Genomic DNA, 13,610 nt, shown 5'->3' with positions numbered 1-13,610 from the left:
AATCAAAGTGTGAATGTCATATGAAATGACTTTGAAAAGGTGAGGGAAAGGAGCTGGCATCCTGGCTAAGGTAAAATTAGATAAACCCTCAAATAATTGGTTATGGACCTTGACACTGATCATTGCTAAGCAGCTGGCAATGATTGGCCTTAATATTTTTTTCTCTAAAGTGGTGAGCTGGCAAGGGGTTTGAGCATTTTGCAAAGTGTAAATAAAAATGTATTCATTTCGATGAAACTCTGTATCTTCTGTTTCTGAAGGTGCACTCACAGAGTGCTATGATGAACTGGGCAACCGATATCAGCTTCCAGTCTACTGCCTGGCACCACCAATCAACATGATAGAGGAAAAGAGCGACATAGAGACTCTGGATATTCCTGAGCCACCGCCTAATTCTGGATATGAATGTCAGCTCCGTTTGCGCCTTTCCACAGGCAAAGACCTCAAACTTGTGGTCCGCAGCACAGACACTGTATACCACATGAAGAGGAGGCTACATGCAGCAGAAGGCGTGGAACCGAGTAGCCAGCGATGGTTCTTTTCTGGCAGACCTCTTACCGACAAAATGAAGCTGGAAGAGCTGAAGATCCCAAAGGACTATGTTGTACAAGTTATAATGAGCCAGCCTTTGCAAAACCCAACACCAGTTGAGAACTGATTGGTCCTATTGGCTGGTCCCAAGATCCCGCCCGCTCCTTTTTATTGTTGTCGTTGTCATTTCCTACTCTATGGCGTGAAATTTATTTTCACTGCTCTGAATTCCGTATGAATGGATTTAGTTCTGAGGAATTACCAGTGAAAACTTCCATCTGTGATGGAGACCAACAAAAATTATTAATAAAACACAAAGAGCCAGCCTTTGAGACTCATGTAATTAGTTTCTAATTTGAAAGGCAGTTAAAAAAATAGATAACCATTTATTTTAAAACACCCAACAATGTAATGACTATATTTAAATGATTTGGACTGTAAATAGAATGTTATGTCCATGAAGAACAGCACCAAGCACCTTGTGAATACAGATTAAAATACATATATATATATATATATATATATATAAAATATGTTTGTGTGTGTGTGTATATATATATGTATATGTATTATTTTTTTTTCCCAAAAAACATCAATAACAGTTATAAAATGAGCTTTTTAAAATGGAAACTGAAAAGAGCAGTATTTGAGGTTCACTTCTATCTGGTCTGAATTCTTTGCTCAATTAATATTTAGCCATAAAAGAGTAGAGACTGGCAAATTGTGTTTCAGTATTGCTTTCCCCATCCCTGTATCTTGAGCTCCTTATTTACATTCACACTAAATTTTGATGCCTTCCAACACATTGGTGGCAGGTACCCTTCTGGAACACTAGGCAATAATTTAGTCAGTGCAGTCAGATCTCTGATTTTCAGCTGATACTCAGTTGAAAATTCTCTTGTCCCTTTGCTGCATAGATATTTTGAAATGTCTGTATAACAAAGCTGTTTTTATATCCAGGCTTAGAGGGTCACTACTATATTATACTTTAATCAATCTACCTACTCTGCTTGGGACTTTTCAGCGCATGCCCCCAAATGCACTGGGCCAGGGAATGCAAGGAATCAAGGACAGATATTCACACTATAAGATAACACAGTCAATTTTCTCTTCCTCCCAGTTTGCAGGAAGGTTTTAAGGAAAACCAGTTGTATCTGTGCCTGGGAGAACTGTGCCTATTTTCGGTCTTTTAGAGAAAATATCAACTCCTAATTCACTGGTACGTGTATGGACATCACTTAAACATCAGCAATGACACCAAATGACGAAACATTGCTTTATACGTTAACTTTCCAGTTCACTGTTACCTCTACTTGTGGTGGATGACAGTTTTCCTCTCTCGTCTTTCCTAGCAAAAAGTCAAATGAAGAGCCATCTGCAGTTTAGATGAGAGGACTGAAAAATCTGGTGAGAGCACCTGATTCTCTCGCACTATATTGGAATAAAGCTGCCAAGGGTTATATTTAATTTGGGGCCTTTGAAAAGTTAGTTCCAGAAAGAAGAGGGGGACTATCACATAATCACTGTGGCCCCAAGACTGTGATATGGCAAAGTAGAGGCAAGAAGGTACGTACACTGCTCTCAGTTGGGAAATAATCAGACCTCCACGCCTATTTGGATGTGAAGCACTATTAATTTTAATGGCAAAATGAAACTGCTAATTAGTTTAAATGTAAAGTTTAAAATGGTATTAAATTTACTATAGCCTGATTAGATATAATATCTATAATTATAACCTACCCTGTTTCTGAGAGCTTTAACTACTTCCTTTCCTTTATGCAATCATTTTAAAGATTGTGGCTATATTCAATTTAGGGTTGTTGATAATTGAATCTAAATTCAAGAGACGACAGCAATGGTAATTCCAAAGGAGTATTTTTATATTTGAAGGTGGGGCTTTGAGGGTGTTTGAACATAATGCCCCTGTCTTCAAAGAGTTTGTTACTTGTGTGCTACATGGAATAGCAACAGTTCTCAAAGTTTGACAACTGGAAAAGCGTTCAAACCTATTTTTCCTAAGTTGAATTGGGTGATATCATCAATAATCTATGGTAGCTAAGAAGGTTTTTTTTGTTTGTGTAGAATTTGAGCTCTCTAAGAATTTTGTTTTAAAGGTACATATACTTTGCATAACGATTTTCTGGGCATGTTTAACTAACCTGGGTGAGAAAACCATGGTGCTGTTTAATGTAAATAGATTGATATAAGATTGGACCAATACTTGATGTGTACAATTTTAGTATGTAGGGTTTTTGTGCTTTTTTAAAAAAAAATGTTCAATTTTTCTCTTTGTCTTGGCCTTTATTCTGGGTTTTTAATTGTTACTCTCTATATAAGAGTAAACTGCCTCATTCTAATAAAACCTCTAAAAAGGGTTTTTCTTCTTTTTAAGAACTTACTTCAATAAATAACAAGTTCATTTTCATCAGACTTAGGCTCCACTGTGCCAAACCATACATGGTTATTTATAGATATGATTTATCCTCCACATTGAAATCTTGGTCTAAAGTAGACTATTGTTTTTTTCTCTTAAGGCTCATGCCATAAATCAGAACTCATAGCTCAGTTTTCTAGAAACACTGAGCTCATTTCTTATCCATTTTGGATCAAAGTGGCAGGTTTTGGCAATTTTTTATGTAAAATAGGTAATACATATGTATGTGGGCAAATCCCAAAATACCAAAGTGAAAAGTCTCTCTCCAATCACCAGATGTAACAACTGTTAACCAGTGTTCTGGGTATCTTGAAAGATACTCCAGCCCAGCAGTTCCTCAACTTGAGAATGCATCAGAATTACCTAGAAGGCATCTGAAAGCACAGATGCTAGACTTTTCTCCCAGGGGTTCCACATTAGTAGGTCTGAGTGGGCCCCAGTAATTTAAATTCCTGAGAGCCTCCAGATGCTGCTGCAGCTGGTCCGCAGAATCACACGGTGAAAACCATTGTTCTGATGTACATTGAGTGTAATTCCCCATGCTACCCTGTTTTTTCCATAAATACATACACCATTCACCTTGATTTCTCTTTAAAACGATGAATCTTGGATCTGCCTCTTTCTTATGGTTGCACCAGTCTTGTGTTGTTTGGAGTACCAGTTATTTCAGACTTCACTTCGGTCAATTTGGCTACTTGCAATTTTGCTACTGTAAACCATGGTGCTGAGAAGTGTCCTTTTCTATAGCTACATCATTATGTCTATGTGCATCTATAGAATGCACTCTGAAGAGAGAATTGCTAGGTCAAAGAGTTATGCACAATTACCCTCCAAACAGATTTTACCAATCTGATACTATAGCAATATAATTGCTCTTATTTTCTTATATATCCTAACCAACATTTTGTTCTTCGACAATCTAAGTGAAAATCTGTGTCCTATGGTCTTACTTCATGTATTTTCTTTGTAGTTTAACATTTTAATGTATATTTTAGGCCTTTTTTTTTTTTCTGCAAATTGTGTTTGCTCATATTTCTGGTGTACTTTGGCTTTTCTCCTCTTGATTTGTGAATACTCTCTTTATTAAGGGAATTAGTCATTTTTCTATCATGTGTTACTATTTGTTTTTGGCTTTGTATAATTTACACCATGTGCAAATTTTAAGTTTTGCTTGGTTGGATTGATCAGATTTGTATTTTATGGCTTCAGGGTTTTCTTCAGAAGCTTTTACCCAGTCATAAAATTTTTTTTTCTCATTTTTTAGTATTTCTTTTATGGTTTCATTGTCTAGAGTTATTTTGGTGCAAGGAATAGAATAGCAGCCCAGATTTATTTATTTATTCCTTTGTTTTTGTACATAGTTAGCTAATCCCGCTTTTCCTGATACTGCTTATTGAATTAATTTTCATGGGTCTTTTTCCCATTGATGGAGGAAAAATCACTATTTTATGATGGCTTTTAAGACTATACTTTTTAAATGGTCTTTTCTTATTAATTGAACAAATTACCAAATATACCTGTGTCCATCTCAAATTCTCAAATGCTATTGTGATTTAGTATTTAGACTTACGGAAAAGAAAAAAGAGGAGTGGGCCGATAACCTCCCTTGCAGTAACTGGTCTCCTGCGATTTCTGTTCTCTCTCTCTGTGGGGGCTTTTCATGTGGGCAACTGCCCATTTTGGCAGGTGTCAGCAGAGTTCATTTGGCCGTTTCTAGTCTTGGTCTTTGGCATGAGGCAAGTGATGATAATACATAAGAGCTAAGGACTAGTGGAAAAGAAATGATTTCCCGTTGCTTAGCTTCCTAAAAAATTCTTCCCTTTTTATAGCTGATAGAGACTGTGGAGTGACCAGTCCTAAGGTGCAGGCCTGAAACTCTAGTGCTTTCTTCAGCCCAGCCTGCTGGTCACCCCCTCTGCAAGTGCAGCTCCTGCTTTGGCCCCTGAACATGGGCGTGCCTTGCTGACTAAGGCATTCGGGATGTAACTATGACATAGTAATGCTATAGAGTGTTATCACCTTCCAAAGAACACCTAAATGTACTTGGTCTAACTGAACTCTACCTTGAGAGCACAGTGGATTAACTCACTGTTGAAATAATGAAACTTAATTGAAACATCTACACACATACCTACAAGCACATTTTTTAAAACTTTAAATCTTATAATGTAATTGAGGAAAAGAGTCCTGAAGAAGACACTGACAGATTGTTTTTTTGTTGTTGTTGTACTTCTAGTCCCCAAAGAATGTCACTTTATCCATGCTATTGAATTTTAGTTTTTATAGTTTGTTTGGGCCCATCCGAACTAAACGCTCAGTTTCCTGAGTCCATTCTAGAACCGTGCAGTTTATGAAAATGTTCCTCCCTCCCACCTTAAATCTATCCATTTATTTTAGAGAGAGAGTAGGGGGTGGTGGCACCTAAGGGTAGAGGGAGGGAAAAAAGAATCCTCAAGCAGACTACCTGCTGAGTGTAGGACAGGAGCTCAATCCCAGGACCTGGAGCTCATGACCCCAGCCGAAGTTGGATGCTCAACTGACTGAGCCAGTCCGGCACCCCTGAAAATGTGCTTAAAAGGATCTTTTAAAATCTGATAGTTGGACCCTGATACCTTTTATAGTCACTCTGATGATTTCCAGGGAGGAAGGGAAACTCATTCCTGAAACTGGTCATTTGATGTTCATTTTCAATTAGGTTGAAATAAATGAATAAATTATTTTAAATACTAATTTAAAATGTAGTCAGAATTATAACTTATACTTATTATCTTGTACTTTCCCTTTGCCCTCATGGCCCCATTCTGAAGCAATAAAAGGAACAGTATCTTCATTGCTTTAGAGACTGTGTGTGTTAAAAAACACATATGCCATGGTTCCTTTTTGTATATCTCAGGAGTCTTGCCCTAGGAAAATAGGAAAGAGAAGCCTTTCTAAGACCTTGGTGTAGTTTCTCCTCCCACAACTATGTGTAGATCTTAGGCTGTATGCCAGCAAAAGCCATCTAGGATTCCAGAAAAGAGGCAGAAACGTATCCCAAGTTAAGCTTAATGGCGAGGCCCTTTGAAAGGATGATGGGTTTCCAACTGTCATTTTCCAGCCAGATAGTACTAGTCTCTGGGTTCAGTACTCTGTGTAGGCATAGTAGTGTCCACACTTGTTTGCCAGAGGATATTCTCCTCAGAGAACAACTGCACTTTCCACCACATCAGAGGAAGAGAAGAGCACGGTTCTGAGGTGCTTTGTATCTTAAATATAGCGTGTTCACAGTAATGAACATGATTTCTGTTCTTAACAAGTTTGACTTATGACAGACAATCTTAGATAAGCAGTATTCTTTTCTGTTGCACATTGACAGTGATTTTTGTGGGTGATTAGGTAACTCTTGAGCTCTGAATGCCTTATGGTCAGTCATGTTGCATAACTGATCCTTAAGAAATTCTTGGTTTATAGTAAATGAGCTCTACCTCTTTAATTGCCAAACTTGTTCCTCAGAAGTTTATGGTAGGAAGAGATGTGATATTTAGCATTATGCAGAAAGGATTTCTGAGCCAGGAAAATGCTGTCTTCAAACTTAAAGAGAATTTGCTAAAGTGGAAGTGAATTACTCAGATCACTTGCTTGGAGCATAGGCATTGGATTTGACCTTGAATTTGAATCACGGTTCTACCACTGGTACGCCATGTGTTTTGGGAAATGTTCTTAATTTATCTTCGCCTCAATTTCTTCACCTGTAAATTCTGGGTAACACCTGACTCACAGGGTTATGAGTATAAATAACTTGATGCAGTTAAAGCACCTGCCTAACCCGTAGCAAGCACTTACTGTGGGTAGTTACCACCATTACTATCACAGTACAATCAGGGAGGGAGGATTCACAAGTCCCATGCTGAAAACATTTATAAATTATTCAAGGCATTAATTACACAAAATTAAAATTATAGTAATCATTCTACCCTAATAGATTTGTACAGTTGCTTGAGTACCTAACTTTGTAATTCAGGTCCTAGATAGAACACAGCTTCCATATCCCTAAAGGGTCTGTTTCCCTTATAGGTAGGGGCACTTCACCATTTGCCAATTTCCAGTGTCTCGCATCCAGGTGATTTTAGCTTAATCATTGAGAGAATAGACAGGATTCTGAGCACATTAGATCACTAGGGACAAAGAGTGGGAAGGCATCACTGTCTTTCAGCAGTTTAGCTCCAGACGATGTTTGTAATTCTTTGGATATACTTATGAGTAGTGTTGATCTGAAAAGCAGCAGCAGAATTGAGACACATCCACAGAGAAAGTGGTTCCTTCACATTGTATTTATCATGAGGTCAATAAGTTCAAGTTAAGAACCTGCTGATCAAAGAGCACTTATTTGAAACTTTCATGTGTAAAAGCCAATGTAAAAATATCCACTTAGAGTTTCTAAATTTATTTTTAGATATGTTAACAGTTGTGATTACTTATAGTCTATTTTCAGATACATTTGTTCCAAAAAACTGTTTGAGGGTCACATTAACGTGATGTAGCTTTTTCTTTTTGAGCAGATCCTTTTTCCCTTTCTCTTTCTCTGCTTTCTGCCTCTCCTGGTATTTGTCCATGGTGAAGATAGTAAACAGCTTAAATTCCTTGTAATTAAGATGCTTTTGTTGGGGGAAAGAAAGAAAAATTATTTCAGGAAGGATTTGATACTTTGTTTCAGATGACAGCAGGATTGTAATCATTTCCCATTTAAAAACTTGGAAACTTGAAGAGGCTCAGTAATTAGGGCATAATTATAGTCTGATTGTAGTCTAGGGGCCGGGAACAGAGAGTCTTTGTGGACTCTAAAGTGACCGTGGATCACTTTCTTACTTCTGCTGCTTTCTTACTTCTAGACTGGTCTAGATGCTTCAGGCTGACACCTGAGGGTCCACTTAGTGTGATCCATCTTTTTCAATCTTAGCTCCCACTTGCTTCCCCAGCATAGACTTCCTCCTTTTTTTTTTTTTAATTAAAAAAAATTTTTTTAAGTAGGCTCTGTACCTAGTGTGAGGCTTGAACTCATAACCCTGAGATTAAGAGTCCTGTGTTCTACCAACTGAGCCAGCCAGGTGCCCCACAGACTTACTCTTTAAATAGATAGAATTCAGGGTCTTCACCAGAGTTGTTTTCTCTTAGGATTTTGCTCATGTATGTTCCCATCTGTACTTTCCTCCTTTCTACTTACTTAAATCTATAAACCCTTCCCCCAACATCAACTCCTGCCATATGTATTTCCTTCTCTAAACTTCTAAACAAAATTTTCTTCACTAAGTTTCTGTAATTATGCATCCATCTATATGATAAAACACTTAGTCCTCTCTCTTCAAAGGCCTATAAATCTCTTCAGTATTTTTCTGATCCCGGTGCCATGACACACTTCAGCAGGTTTTCCCTACCCATGTCTATAGTAGGGAGTGGGACATTATCTTTGCCTTCGGACAGAGAGGCTGCCAGATCACACTTACACGGTCACCTGTGATGTCAAAGTCATGGTAGAGCTCTCTGAGGTCCTCTTTCTTAATATTGAAGAGAAAGTTGTACATGTGGAAGTTTTCTGCACCAATTCTCAGCGCTCCGTCCAAGTCAAGCAGCTCAAAGACAGGCCGGGAATGGCGGAAGATAAATTGCTCTTCCAAGTGGTTCTGTTGAGAGAAATACATTATACAAGGAACAGTGTTGGTGCTACTTTCCAAACTTGGGCTGCTTTGGACACCTGGGTGGCTCAGTCGGTTAAGCATCTGCCTTCAGCTCAGGTGATGATCCTGGGGTCCTAGGATCCAGTCCTACAGCAGGCTCCTTGCTCTGCAGGTCTCTTGCTTCTCCCTCTGCCTCTGCCTCTCCCCTTGCTTGTGCTTTCTCTCTCTCTCTCTCTCTCTCTCTCTGTTATATGGGTAGATAAAACCTTCTAAAAGTTTCTTTAAGAATTAATTTTAAAAAGTGAACTTGGACTGTATTTACATCCATTTCCTAGGGGGCTAAAAACAAAAGGCAAAATCCTAGAAGCTCAGGGTTGAAAGGCTTCTATGGTCAATGTTTCAAGTCCTCTTCAGCTTCGTTTGAGGGGAACTTAAGCCCCCTGTTGTGATCAATTGTGCTAGAATGAACCCTTGTCACTAGAACACATTTCCTTACATTCGGTGAAAATCTACTTGTGAAATATCATGGTAAGGTGATAAGATCCTGAACACAAGTTTCCTTTACAAGGAAAGTAGATAAAGACACATTGGGAGTGTGTCTGAGGAAAGGTAGGAACCCAAAGAAGAAAGTTTCTCATCTCCATCATCCATCCCCTTTAGAAAGTTCTCTGAGAAAACTGATCACTGAGAGTGTGAGGCACTTGGGATGCCTGGTGGCTCTTTAGGAAGGACAAGGAAGGGCATGCCAAGGAGGGAAGCCGTAGGGTGAGGTCTACAGAAAGAGGATGCAGGAGGGCTGAAGATGGGCAGCAGGGCGCGTGAGGCGGGGTGGCCTGAAGATTTCTAGGTTATAGACAGACCGTTTAGGAACCACAAGTAGTTCTCTCCCCATTTTTTTCCCTTCCTGTTTTGAGGGAAAGGAAGACAACTCTGATGCAATCTTAATTCACTGCTACGTTTTCCAAGATGGTGGCGGCCGCCAAGCTCTGCCGCGTCGGCCCTGGATCCTGACTTGTTTGTTACTTGCCTGTTGGGCCAGCAAGATGCAGACCAACATGTAGAACTGGTCAAAACCGATCTCGCCCATAGCGTTCCAGTCCAGCATGTTGAACACAATCATGATCTGTGTCCGGTTCCAGCTGGTCACGTGGTGAAGGAAGTGATAGAACAGCACATCTGTTAAGGCGGGGACGTGAAGAGACCGATTATTCTGACTGTTCCAGATGCCGAACCAAAGGGAGCCCCGTAAATGGCAGCAATGCCCGAAGCTTGCTGACCCGGCGCAGTCACAATAACACATTCTGTCTCGCTTCGTTACTCTGCCTTCAAGTCCGCAAACCTTACTTGCCCTGGAGCTGTGGGACGAGGCCCCGTGCCCAGATCTGTGGAGGATGAGACAGTGGGTTGGGCTCGGTTCTTGAGCCCAGCTCAGGTGCGTGACCACGCCCACAGAGGTGTGTCCGTAACCAATAAAAGGTGCAGGGTACTCCTCGTACAGGACAGGGCTGAGTTCTCACTGGAGACTTCAGACAGCTTGGAGAAGCTGAGTCTCACCTGGGTCTTTCACTTGAGATCATGAAAACGGAGAAATTTAAAAATCACTCCTGTAAATTTTCAGTATTCCTCACGCCTATGTGAAGCACATGCATTTGGCCATGGGGGAAAGGAGCAATCTGGGAACACCTCAGGGGCTAGGTGCTTTCACCGCCGCCTTTCACTGGACCCCGACACCCCTGCAGGGAAAGTGGTATCACACCCTTTTATACTAAGCGTCAGGTCGTAACAGGTCTATTTCAGTGCTTCTGTAACTATAAGGGGCGTACCATTCACTTGAGAATCTTGTAAAAATACAGACTCTGATTCATGAAACCTGGTGTTGGACTGAGTGTACATTTCTCACAAGCTCCTCATGATGTTGCTGCTGCTGGCAGTGGACCCCACGTGGGGTGGCAGACCAGGGACTCAGATGTCCGCCTGACATAGTCTTTCCACAGTGAAGCCATGTCTTTTGCAGATTAATTCATACAGATGTATTCAATCATACAGAGAACAAATACTGTGACTTAAAAAACAGGGAAGGTTTTTGCCAGAAATTACACTCACTAATCATCTGTCTCGGGGAGTACAAGATAGAAGAAAGCAGCATGGGGACACATTTATAGGCTAGTATGTGGCTTACAGATTGTATATGCAAATCACCCATGGTAACTTTATAGAGATTTGGTAAGTGTGACTTTGTGTACATGCTATGTTGCCTGGTCTGCTAGTTACAGAACCTATCTCCTGTGTAAAATAGGACTCCAATAAATACATGAAACATCTTTGTAATGCCCCCAGGGTCCTGGGATCAAGCCCCACATGAGGCTCCTGGTCAGAGGGGAAGCTGCCTCTCCCTCTGCCTGTCGCTCCCCTGCTTGTGCTCTCTCCGTCACTCACTCTCTCAAATAAATAAAATCTATTTTAAAATAACAACAACAAAAACATCTATGTAGTTTGCTGTCGCAGCTGAATCTAGCTAAGAGGATAGCGAACCAGTCATCACAATGTCATGATTTGAGGGGCATCTGATGGTCTCCATGTCCCTTCCTTATGCCCCACTAGGTATGAACATGTGGGAACAACACATTATATACATCCACAGTGACCTTTGTGTAGTTGCTCCTTGAGAAATGTTTTGGTGTGGGACTTAGGAGCTACTTAGCAAAAACTGTTTTTAAAGCAGCGGACTCTGGCACACGCATCTCCAAAGCCTTAAGTCGCTGCCTCCTTGAAGGCAAAACTTAAGGCTGTGCCTACACTCTCTCACGGCACTATTCAGTCCCCTGGTGAGTAGAGGACAGGAGCATGACTTCACCTCTCGGGCTTTGCATCATCGCAGAGTGATCTAGTTACTAGGGAGACCAGACTTCTCGGCAAACATTCTGGTGAGACTAGGAGTGTAGGCTTTGGAGTCAGGAAGCCCTGGGTTTGTCCCAGCTTTTCTGTTTACACCCGGGTGCCTTACAGTTGCCTTATCTAGGTCCGGGCTATTGCAAAGATTTGGTGACATTGTGTGTGAATCGATATGTAAAGAGAAAAACTGAGGCATGGAATTGTGAGAAAACGAAGGTGTCTTTTCATCATTTTGTGAAGATTGCATAAGCTCTTAAAAAATCTTTATGGAGGGGCACCTGGGTGACTCAGTGGGTTAAAGCCTCTGCCTTCGGTTCAGGTCATGATCTCAGGGCCCTAGGATCGAGCTCCGAATCGGGCTTTCTGCTCCACAGGGAGCCTGCTTCCCCTTCTCTCTCTGCCTGCCTCTGCCTACTTGTGATCTCTGTCAAATAAATAAATAAAATCTTAAAAAAAAAATCTTTATGGAAGGGGCGCCTGGTGGCACAGTCGATTGAGTGTCCAACTCTTGGTTTTGGCTCCAGATCTCAGAGTCTTGTGATCAAACCCCGTGTCCAGCTCCATGCTATGCAAGGAGTCGGCTTGAGAGTCTCTCTTTCCCTCTCCCACTGCCTCTCCCCTGCTCCTTTTTGACTTCTTTCTCTCAAATAAATAAATCTTAAAAAAAAAAATCTTTATGGAAGAAATACCTTATTCATAAAAGACATTTATTTCCTTCAGATAACAATAAATGAATAGGATACTTGATTTATATCCAGTCCTTCAAAACAAAACAACCCCAAAAAAGCACAAAGTATTTTAATTGGTCCTCCATTAGTTTGTGCATTCAAAGGTAGGGTCAAGATCATCAACACTTTTTGGTCACAAATAACCAAAAATTAGCAGGGATCCTGCAGATTATTGATTCAAACCTCCCACTTGATAGACGAGAAATCTTTTGGGGGATCTTCAGGATAATGACTGAATGGGGATCCCCCAGGAATAATTAAAATAATAATTAACAGTAAGTTCTTACCATGTGGTAGACACTGTGCTAGCCATTTTCCACACATTATCTTATTTCATTTTTTTTCTAACCATGAGGTGTGCTCTATTATTAGAAGCCTCATTTATGGATGAGCAAAATGACCCTTAAATAGGAGGGTGACACGTTCTCCGAATCACGAAAGGGGAGCAAGTGTCCCCACCAGAGCCTGTGGCCTTCTCCTCCTCACTCAACTGCCCCCTGGCCTCGTCTCGGTAGGTGACTTCTCTTGCTTCATTTAGAAGATAAAATATATATTGTATATTCTGGTCCTACGAGTTTTCCTGCACATTAGTTAAAAGCCAGGTAACAACTCAGAGGAAGCCCTGCAGACACACTGACCATTCAAGGTGTTGTTGCGGTGGACGTCAAGAAGGTGAAAATACTCCAGCAAGGCCTTCACGTTCCTCACGGATAACAGGCAGTACAGCTTGTCCAGATAGAGGTACCACAGAAACGATCCTTGCTTCAGTTTCATCGTGGCCTTCATTAGGCTGAAGGTTCTGGCCACCTGGAACAGAAGAGTATTCTGCCTTGGAACTAGAATGTTGGACGCAGAGAGGTTCTGGGAGCCAAGGCCTCCCTATGATGTAATGTCATGGAAGCAGAAACTGAAATTGCTTCCTCCCAGTCCTCTGCACTTGCTGTCAGGATTTATTATCTTTTTTTTTTTTCTTTTAAGATTTATTGAGAGAGAGGGAGCATGCAAGAGCAGGGGTGGGGGAGAGGGAGAGAGACAGTCTCAAGCAGATTTCCCTGCTGAGGGCAGGGTCCAATATGGGGCTGAACCTAAATCAAGAGTCAGACGCTTGGGCGCCTGGATGGCTCTGTAGGTTAAGCCGCTGCCTTTGGCTCAGGTCGTGATCTCAGGGTCCTGGGATCGAGTCCCGCATGGGGCTCTCTGCTCAGCGGGGAGCCTGCTTCCCTCTCTCTCTCTGCCTGCCTCTCTGTCTACTTGTGATCTCTTTCTGTCAAATAAATAAATAAAATCTTAAAAAAAAAAAAAAGAGACGCTTAACCGACTGAGCCACCTTGTGCTCCATCAGGATTTGCTAAGTCTCTTGTTAACTTCATTATT

At 41.0% G+C, this 13,610-nt stretch overlaps 2 protein-coding genes across 4 annotated transcripts in view; one reads left to right on the top strand and one right to left on the bottom strand.

The window, feature by feature from the left end:
* The window catches only part of UBTD2 (ubiquitin domain containing 2), a 59,080-nt gene extending 58,224 nt beyond the window's left edge, over positions 1–856 (top strand). For all 3 annotated transcript variants that reach the window (XM_032851813.1, XM_032851815.1, XM_032851814.1), the window contains one exon: positions 261–856. In XM_032851813.1, coding sequence (XP_032707704.1) covers positions 261–658 — 398 coding nt within the window. In that variant the 3' untranslated portion in view covers positions 659–856. The remainder of the gene's footprint in view (positions 1–260) is intronic.
* Positions 857–7,147: 6,291 nt separating this feature from the next.
* Positions 7,148–13,051, bottom strand: EFCAB9 (EF-hand calcium binding domain 9). Its single transcript, XM_032851261.1, has 4 exons — positions 12,875–13,051; positions 9,644–9,792; positions 8,446–8,622; positions 7,148–7,599 (listed from the first exon to the last, which is right to left on the bottom strand). The coding sequence occupies exons 1-4, from the start codon at positions 13,020–13,022 to the stop codon at positions 7,420–7,422; spliced, it is 654 nt and encodes a 217-aa protein (XP_032707152.1). The 5' UTR covers positions 13,023–13,051; the 3' UTR covers positions 7,148–7,419.
* Between the last annotated feature and the right edge of the window lie 559 nt (positions 13,052–13,610).

Source organism: Lontra canadensis, unplaced genomic scaffold (assembly GCF_010015895.1).
Source record: "Lontra canadensis isolate GAN:19392208 unplaced genomic scaffold, GSC_riverotter_1.0 scaffold5, whole genome shotgun sequence".
NCBI lineage: Eukaryota > Metazoa > Chordata > Mammalia > Carnivora > Mustelidae > Lontra > Lontra canadensis.
Note: the sequence above shows the minus strand (reverse complement) of the source record. Positions and strands in the feature narration are given on the sequence as shown.